Source organism: Triturus cristatus, chromosome 8, assembly GCF_964204655.1.
Source record: "Triturus cristatus chromosome 8, aTriCri1.1, whole genome shotgun sequence".
Taxonomy (NCBI): Eukaryota; Metazoa; Chordata; class Amphibia; order Caudata; family Salamandridae; genus Triturus; species Triturus cristatus.
In genome coordinates this window covers 1,114,187,483-1,114,213,020 of record NC_140591.1, presented here as the reverse complement: position 1 = coordinate 1,114,213,020, position 25,538 = coordinate 1,114,187,483, and the positions used below count along the sequence as shown (strand labels likewise).

The window sequence follows — 25,538 nt, the reverse complement described above, 5'->3', positions numbered from 1 at the left end:
GAAAAGTGTAAACTCTAGAAACCATATCCCCTCTACACGTAAAGGTTTTTGTTCTCCTCTTACTACTTTCTCGGCCCACCACCATGGTATGCGATTTACTAGCATTTATTTTTAAATCAAGCTGTTCCATGAATGTGCCAAAGGCATTTAAGAGGCGTTGAAGGCCAACACCCGTGCGCGCAATTAGCACAGCGTCGTCCGCGTACAGGAGCGCTGGGATCTTAACTGCTCCCGCACGCGGAACGTCGACTTCCTTCTCCTCCAAATGTGCACCCAGACCGTTAATATAAATTGTGAAGAGCAGAGGGGCCAATATGCAGCCCTGCCTTACCCCCCTCAGGGATTTGAAAAGGGACGTGCACCTACCCTCATTTGTGACTCGTACGGCCGAAAAAAGCTCCTGGTGTAGGGAAGCCATAAAGCTTACCAATGCCTCGTCGATCCCCATTTTCAGCAAGGTCATCCATAACTGAGCCCTGTTCACCAAATCGAAGGCCGAGGAGAGGTCCATGAATGCTAGAAACAAGGACCCCTCCTTGGCCACCGTATACTTTGATATGAGCAGGTGTAGGTTAGAGCATTGTTCGATTGTGCCTTTCCTCTCTCTAAACCCATACTGGATCTCTGACAACCCTCCACAACTCTCAACATTATCCCTCAGCCCGGACAAAAGGACTCTGCCTAAGATCTTCACCGACGAGTCCAAGAGGGATATGGGCCTATAACACCTGGGGTCGTCCCGCTGGCCCTTTTTAAAGATGGGGACGATGGTGGAAATGTCCCAGGAAGATGGTGTAGGGTTGCTATTAACGGCAGTAAAGACATTGGCCAATACCTCTGCCCACAACTTTGGGGCATGTATGAAAAAATCGGCTGGCACCCCGTCGGGGCCCGGGGCCTTATGCTTGGTTGTGGCCAAATTAGCTTTCTCCACTTCTGTGCTATAGAAATGAATAGGAGTGGCGTCTAAAGTGGCCAGCGACACATCCTGGGTTGCCTGATCATTAACCCCATACACATTTTTAAAATGATTCAACCACTTGTCATCTGGGATGACACAGTCCATGGCCTCGTTATTTTGGTCGGAAAAGAATGGTTGTTTAATTATTTCCCAAAATTTCCGACTGTCCTTCAGGACAGCCACGGATAGGAGATTTTCCCAGGCTTCCCGTTTGATGCTTTCTTGTCTAATTTTTATAGCTGACTTATAGGTTTTCCTCAATCTAACAATCTCGCCCCTTACCCTAGGTATTTTTTTCAAAGCTACCATCAGAGACCTGTGTGCTTTTGAACATGCGGTGTCGAACCAGCGCTTCTTATTCGGTTCTCCTTTCTTTGGTTTAGCCAGGAGATCATGCGACACCTGCCCACAGATCGAGTCAAAGGCCCCTATAGTTTCACAACCCGGGGCACGAGGATTCTGGCAAACCTCAACCTGTTCCTTAATTTTCGGGAAAACCTCAGCATAAAAGTTTTCTGGGACCACCTTAGCCCACTTAACTCTCCTACCCTGATCAGAGGTACGCAAAGTATGGTCCGACCTCACTTTCCCCGGATTTGGCCCCATGTAATCTCCCCAAGCCACTTCAAGTAAGACAGGCTTATGATCACTGTGGTGAGATAACACAGTGCAGTAGGAAAGCACCTGGTTTAGAATACCTTGTGTGGTGAAAATATAATCAATTATGGTTCCGGGATTGGTACCCGTGAAGGTAGCTATTCTTGGGCCCCCCTCTGGTTCGTACAAGTTGAAATTTGCCAGGAAGTCCTCTAGCTCTTCTCCCTCTGTGGTATGTTCAAAGTGAGGTCCCTCTGGACCATCACCCCATTCCTTGTTACTTAAACTGCTTGCTAACGTGCATGGATGAATGTTAAAATCGCCTAGTAGGATATACTCTGTGTCAAGCTGAGTAATCTGGCTGCCTGACCTTAATATAGCGTCTAAAGTGGCGATATTGCTACCGCTGTAGTCCCTATTCCCTGAGTTATAAAAATTGATGTATAAGGACCTCCTAGTGGGGTTAATCTCTCTCTCTACGATAAGTATGTTGTGCGAGTCAGTACTAATCTGTTTTAGGGAGCCCTTCAATTCTAGAGAGAATAACAATAACAGGCCTCCCTTAGCTCTGCCGCTGCGGCTAGGAATAGCTGCCTTGGCGAAGCTAGTGAACCCATCCCACCAAAAGTTAGCAGTTGTATCCCAGGCTTCCTGGAGGGCAATAATGTTATGTCTTACAACAAAGCTTGACCACTCCTTATCAATACGTTTGGAATTAAGTCCCGCTACATTCCAACATAGTATCTTGCATGTTTCTACAGTTCTCTTCGCCACAAAATCGGTCAAGGGGACCCCATCTTCTGCTCGTAGGTGGGGGCTTCCATTAGCCGATAAGTTGCCCACTCTCTCTACTACATTTAACTGATCATGCAAAATATCATTATCATTAACAATAACATTCTCGTTCTCCTTAAGGGAACCACCAACGATCACACCCACAATTTGGTCGGGAGCGGTTTCTCTTTCTGGAGCAACTTGCGCTTTGCAGCCTTCCAGATTAATTGTCTCAAACATGTTTATACCATCTATAAGACCTCTGCCCCTATCTTTGGTGTGGCTTATTATGCATGGGACCCTTGATCCATTTTTTAACGTATTTGGGCCCCCCATATGTCAATCGCAATCATTTAAGTTTGCCAAAACCCCATACCTATTCACTGTACCAAACCCCCAATCATAGGGTGGGGCCTCCAATCCCCATCCATTTGTTGCTACATTCCACCTTGGTAATGGGGTATTGGGACGCATCCAAAACTGCTCATCAACCGGCCAAGCGCCAAACCCATTTCCACAGATCCCGGAGTCATTTCGGTCATTTACCGGGACACCTGCCCCCCACTAGGCCTGGGCAAAATTTCTGTTCCGTTCACGGAATTTGCGATAATTTGGCATTTCCGCGTTCCGCGGAGAGCGCGGAAATGTCAAAATTTCCGCATTCCGCAGCTTTGCGATAATTTGGTTCTTGCTCGCGCTGTAAAATAATACTTTCTCGCGCGCGCGCGCGATCGCCTTACCTGAATCCCCGCGTTCGCCGACAAGTTTTCCCGATCCGGTCGCGTTCTCCATGAGATGTTGTATTGTTTTAGCCATTTGCGCTGTCTCGCGACAGTTCGCGTCCGCAGTGACGTCATGCGTCGCGCGATCACGTCTTTTTTCTCGCGATCATGCACCGCGAGACAACTGAAAACAAGATGGCCGCGCCCGCAAGCAACCACATGGGTAAGTTGGCGACCCGCAACCATGCAGAAAATCTCGCGAACATGCCGGAAAAAAACTTCCGCATCTTCGCGATATTTCCGCTTGTTTGCGGAGATTTTTAACATTTTCGCGATAATTTGCGAAAGTCGCTTCCGCAAATTCCGCACACCCCTACTCCCCACCTATTCATTATATTCCAGTTTGATCTAGGGGTCTTAGAAAATAACACATTCTGATGATCACCTGGCCCTCCAGCGAATCTATTTGCTGGGCCAATACCATGGTCATTATGTATGGGTCCAAAATCCCCACCCCATCTGTTACTTCTTGTGACCCACCCTGGTCTTGGAATATTTGGATGGATCGCGTTTTGCTGCTCACTATAGAAAAATTTTAGGATGAGAGGGATTATAGTTCCACTTCTTCGTTGGGGGGGAAATATATTTGACAGGACATTTGGGAGCACGTCTGCGTTTGAGAAATTTAACACTACACAGTCCCCCTTGAACTTTTTTTCCCTGTTCCCAATCCATGTCATCCTCCTTGCCATTACAATTTCCCCTGCCAAATGCTCTTTCCCATAATGTGCCATCTGCATGTTGCTTGACAGCCAGTGTAACGCCTTGCTTGTCAGAGATGAAATAGATTCAGTCTGGCCAGGGGGTAAGATGGGTACATTCGCTAGTACCAGTACCAATGGTGAAGCTTCCACTATAAATTGTGTGGGGTTATCCCCTAGGGATGGCAGTGTTGGTGCAGTAGATGGGGGTATAGGGGCCTCTCTTGCTGCTTCCTGACTAGGTACAGCTGGTGGAGCCTGACCAGGCGGAATGGTCTCTGATAAGCCTTCATCTGCTACTATATCACCCCCATTATTTCCCAACACAATGTCTACTGGTTTAGTGACAATGGTTACTACATTCTCTATTTCTTCTATTAGCTTACGTTGCAATCCTCCTGACCTTTTCACCTCTGCGGTAAGCTTATCAATTTTTCCAATCAGTAGCTTAATGATAGTCTTTATCTTTAGATCTATCATATCCGCTATCCTGTCAAATAGATCATCATCTATAATTTGTCTAAGGTTATCTCCCTCATGCTCTTGTTTTTTTTCCTTAGACTTTGGTGGGGAAGCGGCCCTTTTCCTCCCGGACCGTGGTCCCCCGCGTTTAGGCTGACTTTTTCTGCAGGTTCTCACCGCCCTAGTCACAGGCACAGAGGGTGAGGATTCCTCTGCTATGAGTTCCGCCTGAGACTCGGGGTCAGACTCTGCGTTTGTCTCTAGGTCAACCAACAATTCTATGATTTGATCATGGTTTCCGACGTCAAGGGGGTAGGTGTCAGGGATGTTCGTGCTGGGGTCTTGCGATAATGTATCAGTCATTTGAGCACTAGTGGAGGGGCTTGCTAAGTGAAGGTCAGGGGATTGACTCAAACCTAGCGATTGCCTTCTGTCACGGTTTATTTTATTTACCACCTGAACCAGATAGTTATCTATGGTGTTAAACGTATCTAAAGTTCCAGAGACGATTTTCTCAGGCATATTTTCTGTTGGTAGTAAACACTGCTATACGACACAAACAAATAACAACAGAATAAGTGCGCACTAACTACAATCACATGAAAACTACTTTCATAAAATAGGTGGTATAGTCTTACTTCAGCCGACTAGCTTTGATAATTGTGCGGGCAGAGTGGCGAGCCCAGTCCAGTCCCGGCCAGTCTAGGACTGTCTAAGACTGTACCACCCTTGTCCCGGGCTTCGCCCGCGCTGCAGTCCGCGCGCGTCCCGCTTACGCGCAAGGGAGCTGGGCTAAGTAGGAGGAGGAAGGGGGCGGGAAGAGGCACCAGGTGCGCGCGATGTCCTGGCGCAAGCACCTCTGGGCCTCGCAGTCCCGCTCCTGCTAATCAGAACAGCACAGCAAAGCCACGAATGGAGCACACGGGCTCGAAGACTCCACCAAAGTTCCTTCAATTAGGGAAATGTCAAAATACCACGGAATTCCTCCCCAGAGCACACTTGGTAGAAGCTACTGCGAACACCATATCTGCCCGAAGACACCCGTGTATTTCTTAGAAAACTTGAAAAGTAAAACACCAGCTAACGACGTTCTACAAAAGACGCTTACTCAGGCTGTATCCCAATCTGTTCAGTCAATAATCAGACAAGTGTACTCTTGTTTCACCAATCACAGAGGGCTTCTTGTTCAGTGGGTTGCAGAAATGCTGCAGAAGCCATACCTTTTGGGGATACTTGCACCATTGCTCCAAATGAATGTTCACAACCAGTGAAATATAAGCAGCTGCCAGGGGTGGAAACCGTCACACTCTGCACGAAGGGATCCACGGAGGACACACCGGTGAGTCTGCTGCCGGTAATCCCCAAGGCTGCAGAGGGCGAGAGTTCCTCAGGAAGCATCAAACTCCAGCTCCCAGCGCTGCCGCGGGCGGTGTGGGGGGAACCAAGCCCGCTCCGATCCAAGGGGAATCACATACATCCAGAGCGGCGGTTATTTTGGCTAGTCCTTTCTCCCCTGCGAGAGTCTCATCCACAACGTGCCTCCTCTTCTCTTGTCTGCTGTCCCACTCTTCTGATGGCACATGAATGTCCTTCCCGCTGTCCAGAGATAACTGAACTTTATATGTTTTGTAAATTGGAGGCTAAACCTCTAATTTTGACTAATAAATCTGCAACTTAAAGTCATGAAAAAAACAAACGCTTAAGAGAATGAAAAACTCAGTTGGACGATGCTCTCTATTAATTTTTGGATTTATAATCTATGTATGTGTGAGTGTCGGCTTTGCTGTCATGATCAGGCTATGAGACTGACAGCCGACCTGTGTTTATTACAAGAGTGGCATGTTGCTAGTGGGCCTTTAACCTGTGAATTCTTTAATGGCAAAAAATAATACACATTGGAGGAGTCACAAACCTGGGAATGGGGAGGGGGGGGGGGGGGAAAGAACAGCAAGATCGAATCTGCACACTTTTAAAATGAGTCAAAACATTAATTACCTAATGCCAATTTCCTTCTAGTATCTAACATTGTTAATTCATATAATAAGCAGTTGGAGAGACCCAAACGTTAGTCTAGCTGGAAGAAATTATTAAACACCTAAAAAAGAGATTTAGAAATCTGAGCTCTTTACTTCAGCTTTTCTCTTGTCTGCTTTATGCAATTCATTCTAATAAACGTAATAGCCACAAACATCTCTGTCTCTATGTGCTTGTGCAATTAATCTCCCGGTTGCTAGAAAAGACTTGATCATTTTGGTTTTCTCAGATCATTTAACTCTATTCCCCCACTCTTTCTGTCCAGAATATAGTTCTCATAAATAGGATGGGAACAAATGAAACTCTCACTTTTTCTCTTGCTGTCAGTAGGTAACAGATGTTAGGGTGTAGATATATCTATTCTATAAAAATAAAATGATTTTTAGGAACTAAAGTGCCATCAATGTGGTACCAAGCTTATGATTTGACATTGATAATGTGATTTTAAATGGCTACAAACGCCTCCTCTTATACTGTCCACATGGAAGAAAATTCATTTTAGTATGCATGCAGTCGAGCCTTGCATGTCTGTTATTCAAAGCTCTAAACATGACTTTTAACATGTTCTAGTGATTTTCAAAAACAAAGCTATAACTGCATTGTTATTTAAACAGTTTATAATTCAATAATGTTTTACAAGCTGCAGTAATGAAATTTAATATAAAATTCTTGTCTTTTGTGAATTGATATTATATAAAGCTAGATAGACCTACGTTGACCTCAGGCGTTCTAAATTTAAAGATCTACCTTTTTAGAACCCTGCTTAATACCGTCATCGCTATGAAATTTTCAACTGCTCTGATATTTAAATTTAATCGCTTTCCTTACTTTTTCCTGGAGCAAAAGTGATTGTAATCACATCATGATTGAGTTTAAAATTAGACTATTTTTATTGTATTTTAAATGTCATTATGATACTGTACAAAAACAATGTGTTGTATATGAATATATGTGATCGGTAAAATTAGCATTTCAAAAGTTGCTATCTTAGTGCGCTCTCCAATATTAGATGTAAACATGTTATCACCACTATCATGTCACCATTTTGATACAGTGGTGCCAAATCGATTTTCCTCTTTCACGGATTTTTAAACTGCTTGTACTTATTAAAAATAATTAAAAAAAATAGTAGTTGAATCTAGAAAGAAATGCACTTCCAGAATTCGACAGCATTTTGAATTTTTTATTGGAAGAGTTTGTGTAGATCTACAATTATCTAGTCATTTGATAAAGGATAAACTACATTGAATATAAACTTTAAAATTGTTGTGTGTAAAGCATCTATAACCATAACATTATCCCTTCAATGAATATCCAGGTGAGCAATATTTTGCAATGTTCTTCTGACTATTCCTAATATTAGAGGGACACAATTTTCATAGTATGCCTCCAAGCTCCAATTAGCAGGGTCCCAACTGAGTGAATTTTTATAATATTTTCCTTTTTTATTACATTTCCATGATCCTTTAATTGGTTTAAAAAATGGCAACTCACCTGTTTATTTCATTTATAGTTTCTTTCATTTCAATTAAATGCCTACAGGCTTTAAAAAGTTACAAACCCTATCACTTCAAGTTTGAATTATGTAGTTATAAATTAGAAATATTTCATACCCATTTACACGTATGTCTATTTGTCCCTTAAATAATTATTTTCATTAACAACATTTTATGTTTTACAATTCAGTTTCCTGCAGCAGTCTATGTGTAAAGCAAGCCATAAGCTCTAATGCCCTTTTAAATGTCTTCTCTATTATTTCATCATTTTTTAATCTTTCATTCCATCTCCACGCCCGTGAGAGACAACATTGCTTAGCAAGTTTCAGGGTCATGCGAACCAGGCTATGTACTAAGAGGGTGATGTTTCCTGTTCCTCTTGCTACCACTCTGTCTCTTTGGGGTTTGTTGTTGAAGAGGAAGTGTAGCCCAGCATTGGTCTTATGTACCATAGAGTAACGAGTTCTTCATATCTCCTTTGTGTAAAGTTATCTGGATGTCTATTAGGCCCATTTGTTCCAGCCATTCCTTCGTTGCATTTATCATCATATCTGTTCAATCTGTCCTGCTTTGTGTGCGATCTATCTATCACCAGATTTAAATCTCCTTTGATAATGGGGTCCTCATTTAAAATAGGCAATATCTATATTCTATTGATCTTCCAGAATGCTTCTTTTCCTGTGTTGGGCACAACATTGAGGCTATTGTCAGCCTCTTTGCTGAATATTGAACCACTTGAGTTATATTGTCTGCCCCAGCACCACACATCTCATTAGGCAAACGTGTGGATTATCGGATAACCACTAGTCCAGTTTGGTGGGCAAAATAGTGCTGAAGATTTACTGGTCGAGATGCCCTGAACCCTTTCTAAGTAATTGCATTATTGCAGAGAATGTGTGGCCCGAGTTTCCTTGAGCAGTGTATGTATTGTATTGTATTCTCAGTTTAGTCAAAGGAGCATTTAGGCTTTTTACCTTCAAAGTTACAGTTTTAGCAATTACTTTGCGTGCCTCATGGCCACTCAGCCCCGTCCAGCACCAGTCATTTATTTCATAACCTTTTATAGCACATGGTTACTGAAGGTATATATGCTCTTTACAGTTAAACACAGGGTTTTACAAATAACTTTATTAGCATAAACTATACAATGAAACCAAAGTACAACAAGGTTTAAAACAAGTTGATGAGTTTATGAGGACGAAAGGCGAGGGAAAGGAGTAAAAAAAAAAAAAAAAGAGGGAAGATAAGAAATCTTGCAGGGGGAGAACAAGACTGGGTGATGGGAAATGGTGAGAAAAGGGGTGAATTGAAGGGAGGAGAGGAGGAAAGACAAGAAATTACAACTTGGAGGGAGTGGACAGGGTGAGAGGGTAGTTAAATTGACCAGCAGATCAGACAGCAAGGAGTCTCTGGTCTCTTGTTCCATTTCTTCCATTGAATGATGCCATTGTCTGACTCTTGTCAATCCATCAGATTTAGAAGCTTCCTGTCATGATTTCACCGCATATTTCTTCTCTCTCCGTGTGAACAACTGTGTAAAATAGATGATCCCATCAGTACAGGATCGTATTCTCTCCTCTGGAATTCAGTCACCTGCCAAAGATTTTTGTTTATGAAGCATGACGGTTGAAAAAGCTGCACATGATCTCCTTCGTCTCTAGTCACATATTTCCCATCATTGGCTCTTTGATATGAAAAAAGTGACCACTTTTCCGAATGTCTGGAGGAACCGATCAGAAAGGACCCATTGGGGTCACCCTGTGTGTGTGGAATCTAGTTGGCTGGATGGCAAATCAGGTCAGTCACATATAGTGAGAAGGTGTGGTCTAATGGCTAGAACTGCCAACTTCGATACCTGGTACCAAGGTTTGAATCCTGGCCTTGGCACTTAATTTACCATTGCGCAATACCGGGCAAATCAACCAATCTCACTGCCTAAACATGTGTGAAATGCATTGTATGGTGTTACCTCCTCTTGATATACCCAATCTTGAATTGTTTCTAAACCTCCCCCCTTTAAAATGTACAGTGCACTGCTAATCTCCAGCTTGGTTTGCACTATATAAATACTATCATATGCTTACACAGTCTCAAGCACGTTGGCCATGTGTCCACCTTGACATCTTTTCTCTCTGCATCTTTAGGCATTCCCTTATACAAATATGTTTGCATCTTGCCTGGTGTTTCTCTTGTAGCTCAACATTCTGCTCCTCCAACAACACAAGTCTTGTCAAAATCAGTTTTTATTCCTTTCTATCATCTAATGTGTTTTCTCCTGCAGATCCTCCTTCATATCTGTGCCTATGGAGTCAAACACCCCAATAATTTCCCCAAGTAAGCTGCCCTAGTACTCTTTACTGAGGGGGATCATCTTACTTCTCAGATTAAATTGGGGATTCCACTTGCAATGATATACCTGGGCTATGCAGAGGGGTGCATGGGGCCATGCACATTGGTTTGAGAGTACAAAGAGGCTTTTGCCCGTACACATCAACTTCGACCTGCAGGTGAATTAAGGCAACCAGGGTCACAAAGTGGACTTCCTTGCTTCCAGGTTAAAGACTCTTCTCCACCAAATGTCACCCTGGTGTATATTTTATCTTTGTCCACAATGCTGTTCACTGTTGTTAGGTCCCAAGCTTTTCTACAGAATATTGCTCTAAGACTCTTTGCTACACTCAGGGGCCTTGCAGTGCCAACCCACTCATCTTGGCTATCTTGTTTGTGGCGACAGTCGAAATTTCTTTATACTTCTCTTCAGTGATGCTAAGTGCAAGACACTTCTTGGAGCTTGTCCGCTTTATCTTCCAAGAGGTATCTGCATGGGCTGTGGACATCAGTTCCTCATTTCAGCGCCTCATTTTCTCAGAAACCCCGCAGTCACAGAATGTGGGCAATATACTGCTGTTTGGCCTTACAAATGGCCACACCCACACGTCAAAGTACCTAATTCTTTTCATGTGGTCAGAGGAGTCCACATAGCAGCTCCACTGATCTCCGAGTCCAGGTAGTTATTTTAGATCATTCCTATTAAATCTGCAGCCCCGTAGCCTTTGCTATTCAGACTTAGCTTACAAGAATCTCTCTCCTGCTCTTATCTTTTAGTTATCTACTTCTAGCCTGGAATTGTTCCTTACCATGATTTTTTTTTGCATATGCTTACTGACCTAGGTATCAGTTTACAAATCAAGTGCTTCTGCACATTTTTATGCTCTAAATATATTGGTAATGGGTTGCCAATTCTCCAATGAAGAGGTTTCATTTCTGGCAATGGTTTTCTTGCTGTAGCATGCTGTTCTCATTTCCCCCCCTCCCGCCCCCGCTGTATTCTGTTTCCTATTTCAACGACTCGAGGACATCTGGCTTCCTTTATGTTCAGATGTCTTGCTACATTATTGGAGTGACGCATCAAAGCTTGGACCTCTCCACTACTCTCCACCCTCCGAGGCTCAGATGCCAAACATCACTTGGTGGATCCCACCATGAGCCAACTCTTGCCACTTTGGGCCCTGAATCTGCTTCCTAATGCAAGTTATTCCCACATTGGCACCATGGCCAGTGAATTGCTGCTATTCTTCATCTTCTGGCATACACTTTAGTGTCTCATCAGCTGGCTATGGGCTTCTAGCTGCAATACATCACCAGGGATAGTGCTGCACCAAATTTCCTTTATGTTGTGCTTGTGGATCTACTGCATACTGCCAGAACAATTACAGTTCCTCTTGGTTAAGCTGCACTATTTCAGTCATTGCATTCGGAAGGGAGCATGTGTTTACCAGACTCGGTCTTCATAGAACCCACTCTTGAGACCTTGTGCTCATTGTAGTATCGTTATGTTCAGCAATACCTGCCTCACAATGACACCTCCAGCGTAGGCCAAATTAATTTCCAGGAATGCTTTAATAGGCCTTGCAATAAGAAGGTGAAATAGCCCCCAAAAAAAGGAAATAATGGCCATGTCTAGAATGCCAGCTACAAACATTAATACAATCCCACAATTGCAATAGTACTGAAAAAAAAGAGACGGCAGATGAGAGAGTGGAGTGGAACACCGCTATCCTGGAACCTACATTCACGTGTCCTAGCCAAATATGCAGCAATACTCATCGCAGCCACCAATGGAGAACAGGTAAAAGCACAACAACGTTTTTCTTGCAATCAGCCATGGCTCTCCATTATTCTAAGAACAATACTGCCCCATCCACACTTGTGAAAATATGCAGTGCTACTCGAAGTGTGTTGGGGTTCCAAACAGCTGTTTATTTACTTCTGGCTGTGTTTCCCTTTTTAATTCCATGAGGTTGATGTCAGCATTGTTGTGAACTTCTGTGTTAGTTGGCAGGGGGTGGGATGAGCCAACCCTCTTCCAGTTTGTCCCTGTCAATTCCAAAGTTATCACCTTGTGTGAGAACCCATGTGGGGTCGACTCTGCTTTGTATATTGCAGAGAGCGCCTCATCAGTTCACGCCAGCTTCTTCTCTATGTTTCCAGTGTAAGTCTCGAAGGATCACTAGGATTAGAGAGTCTGGAGCAATTTTCTGTTTCTTAGAATAAAACACAGCCAACACCTGAGAGGATTCCCCTCTCTCCATTTGCGATGAATTCATCAAAGCGAAAAGAACCTTAGTCCTTTCTCTCTTCCTTTGACTGCAAGATGCTTGGGTAAGCAGTGCCCAACAAGGTATATTCCTGCCCCTTACTCTATGGGGCTGGCACCTATGGACCCAGAATCGCAAGGCATGGTGTAGATTGTTAAATCTGTATTAAGTTCCAACAGTCACTATGTTGATGGTCTGAAATGTTCAGGCATTAGTTTTCATGTACAGTTAAAGTTGGATTTACAACTATGTGCTGTTTGCTGAAGCAGATCATACTCCTGCAGAACATTCTCAAAGATAAACTGCTTCTTGACATCCAATCCAAAATAATAGTTATCAAATGTCATCTGTACCGCCATTTCCATTTGTTGTTTCAGAATTGTAATTGGGTTTTTTTTGTTTTCATTTATAGGGTCTCCGGTTTGAGGTCGTCCCCTCCTGGTTTAAAGAAACCCTAGATAAAACTAGCTTTGCGTTACCTTATGAATATGCAGTGGAAACTGCAAAACAAAAAGCACTCGAGGTTGCAAGGCGAATGCACGAAGTAAGTGAATTGAATACAAATATTTTTTAATGCCTGCCTTCATTTTGTATGTCTCTGTTATCTGTATACCCTTGTGGCTTCCACGTGCCTGCCATGACCTCATTGAAAACTGAAGAGTAGAGGACAAGAGCACTAATTTATTTGAGGCAGTCCTTTTTCAGTTTTTAATCTGCTTTATTGATCATGTAGTCAATGTTTGTCCAAGGTTTATGGAGTTGTGTAATTAGTTTGCTCATATTCTGTCTGTCATTGGGATTCTCTGAAGGCTGAAGTTGTAGGCAAGATTGTATTTAAGTTTACCTGTTTCCCATTGGCTTCTGAAGGATCCTTAGCAACAAACATTTTGATGGGTTCAGTATTCTTAATTTTAAGGCTTTCTCCTCTTATCACTTGTCTGTATCAGCCATCTAGTGACATAAACAAGGGTACGATGATGGGCAATGCTAACTAGTCTAGGAACACCAAAGTACCTTGGCAATATCTTTGTTTTAATTCTATCCCGTTTGCCTTCTGTCCTGTTAGATGTTCATACTGCAGCCATTGGAAGGGAAGGGGGAGAAATCTCATCAGCCAACCATGTTTAAATAAGAAAGTTTCTGATCCTTTATTGACCAAAGAGATAAAACGTACCACAAGTAATGAATATAGCCCACATAGCTACCCATTGACAGTAGTAACCTGCAGATGTCCCAGAACATCACCATCTGCAAAGGCTAGCTTTAGATTCAAAATGACCTGCATGGTGACCACTGTAGCAGTGAAGATCTGAAACATGTCCTGTAAAAGTAGAATTTGAATTGGCTCCACATATCCAAAGTATACAGGCAATTCCTCCTCTAAGGAAAGTGGAAGTCTGGGGAGACAGGAGGATACAAATATCTTATTATTGGTCTGGAAGGAGAAGAACATTTTTGTAGAAATATCATTTGTGCCCAGAGCAGAAACATGTCATGGTGAAATATTTTATAGAGCTCTGAGGGACAGAGAGCTATACCCTCTTAGCAGGCCATGAACCTCACTAACCCTCCTTGCAGAGGTACAGTACTAGGCGGACAGATTCCCAAGAATGCTCAAATGTTAAGATGCCTCTGGTTCAACTGCAGTGTGCATGATCTTAAAAAATTTGCTGGGTTGAATTTCTATCTAGGAGTTCCTTCTTTCATGTAGTAACCCAGCTGATTGCTACAATAAATTGCCCCCTGTTCATTTAAGAAAATTTTCTTGCCAATGCAAATGTATTTTGACGGCTGTTAGGTCTATTGATCTTACAGTCGCACAGAAGATACTCCTGCTTGAGCGACGCTTTCTGCCGGCACATATTCAGAGGTCTGGGCCAAGGTCTTGTGACCATGATTGATAATGTTAAATGTGTCTTACAGTGGTGAGCATCATAAACCTACATACTGTATACGGTTTCTTTGAGCAAGTAAGGCATCAAAAAATATCATAGAAACACTGTATAAAGTGAATGTAAAGAAGCAAATCATACAGAGCAATTGCTGTGTACTTTTTGGGTATAGCAATTGATATATTCTACAGCCATTAGTATAAAATCAAAAGTCACATTCATGTTTTGAGGAGCAGTTTGCCCCTTGTAGTATACTCTTAAAAAGGAATTCCCACGAAGAGTATTAAAAAGTCAGAAAGAAGTTTATTTCAACAACAGGACTCACGACCATCCGCTTCTAGCACAACAGCTGGTCTTCAAATAATGCCACATCAACATTCAGTGGAAAAGAACACTACAACATAAACATTCCTACCCAAGATTCCTTAAAGCAATATACATAACTAAAGACTACATTACCACATATTACACACCCCCCTTTCCTTAATAAAATAAAATACAAACACTTGATCAATAGTACACATAGTCTCTAGAGTGAATGGGAGCAGATCTAACTCTTGAACTGCTTCTGATTGAATTGTCTCCACCCCCCCCAAGATTTGTACTAGATGATGGTATAACACTTTCCGCATTGTTTTGAATATCACCTCTGTCAAAGTTATCACAACTCCTATTAATGTACGTTAAAGCATCCAAATCAAACCAATCTTGTCTTTCCCCTTTTTTAGAAAAATCAGTTCTTTGTAAAATGATTTTTGCTTGTTCCTTTGTCACTTTCACCAAAGCATTACTATTCCACCATCCCCTGTCCTGTAACAAGACAACCGTCTTATTGATTTTCACAACTTTTACAGGTTCAGAGAATTTGGAATATCCTTTGCCGACCTTCTTTGGTTTTTTAATTAAAACCCAATCTCCAACATTCAATGTCCCTTCTTTCACATGCATTCTGCTATCATAATTCATTTTATAACTATTCTGTTTTTCTTTAACATGTTCCCTTACTATACGTAAGTCAATATTGTGATAGCGATCAGCTTTGTCTAACAACCAAGTTGGGCTAATCGCAGAAATGGGTTTCCGTCCTCTTAACAGAACAAAAGGAGCAACACCAGTAGTGCTTTGTGGAGTGATATTATAATTCCAAACCTTAAAATGTAGATAATCCGCCACATCCAATTTATTAGCTACTGCTGTTTGCACACCTTCTTTAATTAGTCTGTTCGCCCTTTCCACTAGTCCATTAGAAGCCGGACTATACACAGGTACTCTAACATGTTTCACATCATGTTTACTGAGAAAATTAGTAAATTCCTCAAACAAAATGAGACCCATTGTCAGTAACCACTTCTTTAACTCTACCTTCAATGCCGAATAACTGTTTCAGAAATATAATCACTGAAGAAGAATCTGCACAACGCACTAAAGAAAAATACAACCACTTTGAATAATAATCGATAGCTACAATCAAATATCTTTTATCACCACCTAAAACATTAAATGGACCTGTAAAATCCAATCCAATTTTTTCCCATGCGTTGTTAGGCCATATAACTGGACACAAAGGTGCTGTCGAAGTTTTCCAGTGTTTGTCTGAACATAAGCACTCTGCGCACGTTTCTACAAATCTCTTCACCTGTCCATCAATTCCAGGCCACCAATAGATTTGTCTGATCTTCTTTACCGTAGCCGTTATCCCTAAATGTCCCTCATGAGCTAATGAAATGATCTTGGACCTGAGACCAACAGGAGGAACAAACAAATCTTGTCTTAGCAAGATATCATTAACCAATGACAATTCAGATGCCACCTGAGCAAAACACCTCAAATCTGTGGACATGCCCCTATCACATGGCCACCCGTCAACAAGACACTTATTTACCTGAACCATGCAGTCATCCTTTCCACAACACTCAAACCAATCCTTTTCAGATATCTTAAGTTGTACATTAATATCATTAACAGTAAAGACATACTCCACATCTTCCCCTTCCTCTTTTCCACTGTCATCATCTTCTGTTACAGGCAACCTCGACAAACAATCAGCCCTTACATTTCTCCCACCAGGAATGTACTTAATGTCAAAATTGAACTCCTGTAATCTAGATAAAATCCTTATTAATCTTGAAGAAGCCTTATTAGAACAACTATCACCCAGCATGTAAATTAAAGGTTTGTGAGCCGTGTGTAACTCAAATTTTGTTCCCCAAATGTACATTTTAAATTTCTCTGAAGCCCAAGAGCATGCTAGTGCTTCTCGCTCAATAGTGCTATAGTTCTTTTCGGCACCATTTAATGTACGTGAAGCAAAAGCGATTGTGCACTCTCTACCACCTAACATTTGGCTAAGAACCGCTCCCAAACCTTTAGCGCTTGCATCTACCGTAATCATGCACTTGGCTCCCTGTGTGAATGGCTTAATTGCAGGAGCTGAAATAATCAATTTTTTTACAGATTCAAAAACCTGTTGACATTCATCAGACCAAATATATTTCGCATTCTTCTTTAAAAGATCTCTCAAAGGTTGTACAATGACAGCATATCCCTGAACAAACCTCGCGTAATATTCACTTAATCCCAAAAAAGACCTAAGTGCATCTTTATCCTTAGGAACACTAGCATCATTGATACCTTTCAATAAGGATATCTTAGGTTTTATACCTTCCGCCGAAATGTTGTGTCCTAAATAATTAACTTCCTGTGTTAAAAATTTACATTTATTAATATTCACTGTCATCCCATGCAAATTTAACTTTCTCAAAACACTCTCCAACAACGTAACATGTTGTTCCAAACTTTCAGTATGCACTAAAATATCATCCTGGAAAGTTTGTATACCCTCCAGATTCCCAAAGATTTCATCCATTAACCGTTGAAATACACTAGCTGCGGACGCCAATCCAAACGGCATCCGCTTGTACATGTATACACCAAAAGGTGTTACAAACGTTGTAAGATGTTGAGAACTTTCAGCTAAAGGTATCTGATGATACGCAGAGCGTAAGTCAATGGTAGAAAAGAACTTACTTCCACCTATTCTGGCCAACATTTCATGTATTCTAGGAAGGGGATGACAATCCACCAAGATGTTCCGATTAAGTACTCTTAAATCCGCACACAAACGTATATCGCCAGAGCTCTTTCGTGCAACCACCGCAGCCGAAATCCATTCAGAGGACTCAACCTGCTTAATAATACCTTGAGAACACATCTCTTCTAACAATTTCCTAAGATCTTCTCTAGCTGAAAGAGGTACAGGTCTAACTTTCTGTATCACAGGAATAGCGCTACTTTTCAACTTAATAGTGTGTTCAAAATTTTTGATTAAACCAACCTTATTTGAAAATACATCAGGAAACTTCTCTAACATTTTCTGTGCAAAATTATCCAAGATAGTGTTCTGAACTGCAAGAACCGGCATTTCGCCAATAGTGACCGGTTCATCATGTCCTGGTTTTAAAATAATCCCTAACAGAGCCTGATCTTGCCATCCTAAAATATCGCGACCATTGACAGCCACATAAATTTTTGTGTAAATACTCCTTCCTTTAAATAAGATGCTATCATCAAAATAACCTTTCATGATAATGTCGTATTCACCGAATGCTTTTGGATTAATAGTAGTAGCCTTTAACAACTTTCTTGACCAAAATTTATGAAAAGTTTTTTCTGCAAGAATTGTTATAGGAGACCCAGAGTCAGCCATGACATCTAAGTTGATAGCTCCTATCTTCACATCACACAAAGGACCCTTGCAACGTTTCTCCGTATTCCCTAATGCATTGATTTCGACTGATGCTATAGATACATTGCTAACCGCATCAGCCAAAATATCATTCTCCACTTCAAGTTGACTGACTTTAACCTTTGTTCTGCTAGCATGGCACACGTTATAAAAATGTCCTACTCTTTTGCAGTTGTTACATCGCCTGCCTTGAGCCGGACAATTAGGAGAATTACCCAAATGAAACTTAGAACCACATCTATAACAGGCCCCACCAACCTTCTTATCATAGCTTTTCTTTACAACATTCTTATGGGAGACTAAATGTACATTTGTTTCATTAATATCAGAAGGCATCTCTACAGCATTCACATTAGAAGTAGAAGTATTCGTGGTAGTCGTAGATTCTGATAAAATTTTTGAAGAGACCACTGAACGTTCAATACTTCTGGCAATGTCCATTACTTCATCTAAAGACGGATCCTTGCACGTCAAAATGCGTTCCTGAATTTTCTTGTTGAAACAGTTAAAAACCAACTGATCACGAAGAGCAGTATCTAAATAATTCCCAAAACCGCATTTAGCTGCAAAAACACGCAACACAGCAAGATAGTCTTCAATAGATTCCTCACAGGACTGTTTCCTTTTGAAAAAGTTATGTCTCTCAACCATAACCGACGGTTCATCCACATATTGTCTGCCCATACGTGCTAAGGCCTCTTTGTATATATCCCAAGTATCATCTCGTGAAGGTGCAGGAAATATGGGTAAATTATCAAAAACTTCCTGACCAGCGTTGCCCAAATGGTTAAACAGCAATGCTTTTTTACGTGCTGCAGGATATTTGATGGCATCTATTGCCTCGAGATAATTTTCAAAAATTCTGAACCATTTGTGCCAAGGTTTGATGGGCTTGCCAGGTACTTCTAAAAACGGGGGTGGCTGCATAACATTATTGCTATTACTGGAAGCCATGCTGCTTCTAAAATGTTAAAATGGCTAATAAATCAATAAATCAACCAATTCTAAAGTTTCAATGTATTACTGTAACTTTGCCAATGTTTGTTTAAAGAATTTCCAGCAAATGAAGCAAATTAAACAATATGCAGGCAACCAAACGCGTAAACGCGTTAAAAACGAAGCTTTTTGCTGTTGCTAGGATACCAATCCAAAATGGAGGCACGTTGGGTCACGTTGCGTGACCTTGCGTGTGATTCTCACACGTCACGAACACTTCTCAAATGACGGCGCTAATCCTCGGAACATGCAGCGCGTTTCCAAGGCAGCATGAACAATGCCCACACCGCCGCTCGAATAATGCGGCCGAAACTGCTATCAACGGTGAACTCGAGGTACGTGTAACTCACGATGTATCCGAATTCACTCTAATCATTGAAAACTCCTCTTTCCTTCTTGAAATGGGAACGCGGTCATCAACCGGTTCACATGCGCGTAGAGAAGATGCTGATGTTCTCGTAAAATCCTTCACTTTCGGCAGAATACACCGCCAGCGTAGGTTAACAGCGTACACGGCTCCACATCAATCAAGATATATTGCGTAGGAAATCCTGGTCTTCGAAAGTTTCATTAGAGTAAAAATCATTAAAATAAAATAAAAAAATAAAGTCCACTTTCATTCACTTGCGGTCTTGATTTTCCAATGTCGGTGAGTCCATAATCAATCCCAGATCGTCGCCAAAATTTGTAGTATACTCTTAAAAAGGAATTCCCACGAAGAGTATTAAAAAGTCAGAAAGAAGTTTATTTCAACAACAGGACTCACGACCATCCGCTTCTAGCACAACAGCTGGTCTTCAAATAATGCCACATCAACATTCAGTGGAAAAGAACACTACAACATAAACATTCCTACCCAAGATTCCTTAAAGCAATATACATAACTAAAGACTACATTACCACATATTACACCCCTTTTGTAAAATATTTGACAAGTTCAAGCTACCAATGTCTAAAATGAGGGGATTTGCCTTCTACCCATTGCTGGGCACTTAGAAGGAGTGGTGCTCTGTGCTAACTTCACAGCACATTTAGGACTTTGGGTCTTTGCCACTGATTCAGTCTTGCAAGTATGACCCTAACTTATTGTTTTGGTGCATCCCAATTATTATATGCTTATCCAGTGTTCGTATGTTCTTGGTGATGGCTCCTTCAGATGGTAACATAATGGCCTTTGTTATAGCAGGTTTTTAAATTACAGGCTTTATGTGTGATGTTCAGCACACAGTCTTTCTTTGTTTTTATTGAAAATAGACTATTTGGCTGTCTTTCCACATCTCCTTGCTCTAATGTACACTGAGCGGGTCCAGGACAGTAACTTTCTGTCCTGCTTCCTGTAGACCATTCATATATCGGGGTAAGAGCAGGATTCTTTGAATCATGGTGGACTTTTTTTTAATCCCAGGTCATTTTTACTGCCACTGTACCCATGGAATACTTTAGTAATGGACATTACTAAGCCAGTCCTATACATTCCAGCAACTTCATGTTAACCTCTTTCTCATATGTGTATGGTGAGCATCTAATCTAACCTATGATGTCTTTGTCTTCTTTCATAGTGCATATACATGTATGTTGCCTGAGTATCATTTTCATTATTTACTTCCAAATGCAGAAATTCTTTGTGATGATGGGCGTATTAGGCTACATTTACTAAGAATTCCTTTGGTAAAAGGGGTTGGAATTTTCACTCTGACTTTTACCGAATGCATTTGTATTTTGCAAACTGACCAATGTGCTAAAAGAGTAGTAAATGACATAGTCTAGAAAGAATCCCTCTTGCAAGACAGAGCCTCCCTGGCAGAGCGCGCACACGGCTGGCTCACCGTACAGTCCTACACCAAACCCTCGCCCAAAGCATATCTCCACACCAGCTTCTCTAAAAACATGAAAGAGAAGTTCTTGAGATTCCATTCAGGGCTGCTGCCCTCCGAAACCACTTGCCGCCGTGGCTATGCCCTCCGAAGCCAGCAATCTGCCGACTCTGTGGGGACGGCAAAAAGAACATAGTGCACCTCATCACCATATGCCGGGAGCTAATACAGGAGCACCGGACCTTCTTGAGACCGCTATTCAACAAGAGACATATACGGTCCTGCAGGCAAGCGGTGCTGGCAAGCTTTTTCAGCGACGACGTTCAACTGAGCTGCGCTCTGGTAACATTTTTTGCAGCCGCGGAAACCTACATCAATAAACGGGGAAAAAGGTCTAGTAGATAACATCGTTCCAGACGCAGTGCAGAACTTATCACCGTGACCCTCATCGAAAAGGACAATGCTTGCACCCTCATCTTATCAAGATCTCCAGAGCTGCAATCTGCACACATCTTGCACCTCGAAAGGACCAAATAACCAGGAGTGGCTGAGGGTCCTGCTTGCAAGTCTGCCCCTACTGGTGAACTCTGATCAGGGACTCAAAGCCGCGGAGGCAGCAGCAATTAACCTGTAAACTAGCTAGTAGGGCTCAGCTGCCTCCCTGATACCCCCGCCTTCTGTACAATTAGTTCTTTGTATCCTTTTAATGGTCTCTTAGGAATGCATCTGTTTTGCTGCTTTATCGTCTAACAGGTTTTAAAATATTTGCTGAATTGAAATGATGAAGAAGATAGTTCAAGGCCCCGTAGTTGGCCAACCCCAGATGCCCTGCACCCTTTCATTAAGCCGCTCTTGCACTAATCACTTTTCCCAGTACACCTGCACATTGTTGCCGGCTGCTCGAACCAGACTGGTGCTAAGCACTCGATTAAGATGCAGAATGGCCAGACCATGCTGCTAATCACAAGATTGCAATAGCTGCCAGCCACTATCTTTAATTTAATTCACGCTTAATCTACCATGAACCTTAGCACTGACAAATATTTGCACGCTAAGCATATCATGCACTTTACTGTATTAACTAAGTACGAATTTTAACCAGCGCCTGGTTTCTATTGATTATAGATCTCAATGCAATTTTGCTCACACAGACCATGCTATTTCCTCTTAAGGATAGCACAATAATATATTTGCCTAATCCGAGTATACAGGCATTGATTAACAAAACAGTCCGACTAATGCTTTTCTGGCTGCCTCGACTTTGGCCTCAAGTCACCCGCACACATGGCACTTTTCTCGGTACACTACTGTATCTGCTTTCTGCAGGTCTAAGTCCCCCTGCTGCGAATTTTGCACTTTAAGAAGTGAACTAGGTCACTGCTCAGGCTAATCTATCCTGGCTGAAGAGGGGTGAAACCCCGAAACCGGTCCTAGGATGCTTGTTTCCGGTCCAGGGAGGACCTGGCTTGGCAGTTCGGGCTGGACTTGTTCCCATTAGACACAGGGTCAGACTGATTTGCATATGGCCAGGTCTAAACAGGGGTGGCATGGTGAGCAAAAGAATGATGGATTTAACCCAGATCTCTTAACTGGGGGTGAATGTTTTGATTTGTTCTGCATTCCGTCCATCAATTGTGTGTCTCTTATGCAGGATAATATTCTCCAGTATTGAATCTTTCATAGATTCACATGCTTGTATCTTCCCCGTCGTCATGGTGGGAGTCTCACGGTAACAGAATGACCACAGCAGTATAAGAAAAACTGCATAGCAAAATCCCATAGGGAATCATCTTATTTGGTAACCAAATCTCATCATTATGTGGTCCAAGACTCAGCCAATCGGCTGCTAGCCCTGCCCTCACACTCCCCAGCAGAGCCTTCCTGCCTCAGATTTCCAACCGCCTTCGTGTGAGGAGGAGTCTCCCTGAGCCTTGCTCAGTTTTGTTCCCGTGTGAACTTTTGACCTCTGGTTCATCTAAAATTACCTTCTTCTGGCTGGTTTAAGGTATTGTGCTTCACCTTTTCTTGTTCAATATGGCTGAAAGCTCTAAGAAGAGGCTTTTCAGGCCCTGCAGATCCTGTGGAAAGCCTAGATTGTTCTCTGAGGACCCACATAAGGACTGCCTATATTGCTTGCACCCAAAACATGTGCCTAAGGACTGTAAACATTGCAGAACCTTTTCTGCGAAGACCCTACGTGACAGGGAGGCACGTCTTCTGCTGTGGCTTCAGAAAAAGAAGGTCACTTCAGATTCTGACTCTGAGGAGGATTCTAAGTCTTCAAAGAAGAGAAAATCTTCAACTTCGGAAGATATTTCAGAGCTGAAAAAGCAAAAGACAAAGGGACCCCTGCGTCTTCATTACCTCATACTCCTCTTAAAAAATCTAAAGAGTCAAGAGAAGTTTCCTCAGCCCCGTCGACGAAAATTAGGGCGTCGCTGGCGATTATTGCTTTGAAATCGTCGACGACGACGACTCCGTCGACGACCACCATATCGACGACGACTCCGTCGACGACCACCATATCGACGACGACAGCGGCATCGACGGCGACTAAAACCTCGTCGTCGAAGAAAAGCCCGATGACGATTCCGTCGACGGCCACATTACCTTCGTCGACGAAGACTTCGTCGTCGACAACTACGGTGGCGACGATAATACAGCTTACTCCGTCGACGAGATCTCCGTCGACAACAGTCCCGTCGACGGGAACTTTTAAATCTCCTAAGGTAAAGAAAATAACATTGAAGGCTATGGCGTCCGTCGACGAAGCAGACTAAGTCTACGGATTTTACAACATGGACAAAAATTTCTCCGCTTCCGCCTTCAAATTTACTAGACTTACGGTCCGATGATGAGGAGTCTTCAGGAGTGGCTTATAGTCCTTCCCAACTTCGCATTAAGAGTCAGGAAACAGATGAGGAAGAATTTCATGAAGTTCAAGAAGTCTTCTCATTTCAGGATCGTCCTCCGAGAGATTCACGGAGATATGAATCTTTTCAGGAGTCTTATGCCTACGAGGAAGAGGAAGAGCCTCAGCATACTTCTAGAGAGGACTCTATTTCCATGCCGATGTCCTTGGTGACTGACTTACGCCTGATGATCAACGATTACTATCGGCGTTTCCCGGACGCAAACTCTCAAGCGCCACAGACGGTGGAGAAGCTGACACAGGTACGACCACCTCACTCTTCTCCCAAAACTTCCACTCAGAAGATCTGATCTCCACCGATTATGACAATCAGAGATGACTTAGAAGACAGTGACGCCGATCAACTGGAAGAAGGAGAACTCCTTCAAGATAAGCAGGTTGACGATGAATGGGATCAATATATTCTCCCAACTACGCCGTCGCCATCTCCAACACCTGCGAACTCTCCGCTGCAAGATATAGGAGGATTCCATGACATCATGGAGAAAGCATCAAAGCGCTTTGATCTTCCCTTTCCAGTTCAGGATGCCGAATATTTTCTTTATGACTTTAAAGAGGAGTCACGCAAGTCTATGCGATCCATTCCAATAATCGACCATATTTGGGAGGAAGGCTTGAAGATTATGAAGAACCCGGCTTCAGTGGCTGCTTCAGTTCCGCGAATAGACAAAACATATAGAGCTCCGGAATCGTCTCCGGCCTGTTTGATTGGTCATCCTCGACCAGACTCTGTGGTGACGCAGGCCGCCCAAAGAAACTCAAAAAATCCGGTTTCAACAACAATGGTTCCCCCGGACAAAGACTGAAGACGAATGGACGGCGCAGGGAAGCGCTTTGCAGTGATGGCAGCGTCTTCCATAAAGGCTTCTAATGCATTAGCCCTCATCAGCAGATTCAACCGGCAGATGTGGTGCGATATAGCTCCCTTGCTCTCCCATCTTCCAGACGATAAAAAAGAAGAAGCGGTTGCTATTATACAGGATGGGGCTAGGGCAGCATCTGAATCCATCGACATCGCTATGGATTTGTCCTCAGTGGCTTTTCGACAAATGGCAGGTGCAGTCGCCCTGCGCAGACAAGGATGGTTGAAGGCCACCTCGTTCAGACCGGAGGTACAGGCCAAAATAGTAGACATGCCATTTGATGGAGAGAACCTGTTCGGAAAGCATGTCGATGAGGCCCTCCAAAGTATCAAAACGGACACAGATACAGCGCGGGCGCTGGGATCTCTGCAACAGGGCAGGTTTCAGTCCTTTCGGAGGAGAGGATCCCGAGGACAATTTACACAACGATCCTCGTTTCAATCGAACAGATATCAGCCGTACCAGCAGCAGGGATCTCGTCAGTACTCGTGCAATCAACAATTTCGATCTTCCAATAACTATCAACAACAGTCCAGAGGAAGGTCATCTACGAGAGGGAAGTCGCAGCAGTCCAATAGAAGACAATGACTTCTCCAACACATCCGACACTTGTCCGAGAAGCAGCACCCATTACCTGACTTAATTTTACCCAGCTTGGCTGACAATAACAACGGACAGATGGGTTTTAGATGTAATACAACATGGCCATACTCTGGAATTCGTAGACAAGCGTCCAATTCAACCTCCTATACACAGGAGGCAAGAACATCTATCAGCCCTCAAGGCAGAAGTGATAGCGTTATTACAAAAGGAGGCGATAGAAGAAGTTCCGCACCTTCAACGCGGGAAAGGCTATTACTCGCATTTCTTTCTCATAAAAAAGAAGGACAC

The 25,538-nt window shown here is 42.7% G+C and overlaps 1 protein-coding gene across 1 annotated transcript in view; it reads left to right on the top strand.

The window, feature by feature from the left end:
* Positions 1–25,538, top strand: part of ASMTL (acetylserotonin O-methyltransferase like) — a 296,820-nt gene that overhangs the window by 45,923 nt on the left and 225,359 nt on the right. The window contains exon 3 of the mRNA XM_085622689.1: positions 12,818–12,949. Within this exon, the coding sequence (XP_085478815.1) occupies positions 12,818–12,949 (132 nt within the window). The remainder of the gene's footprint in view (positions 1–12,817; positions 12,950–25,538) is intronic.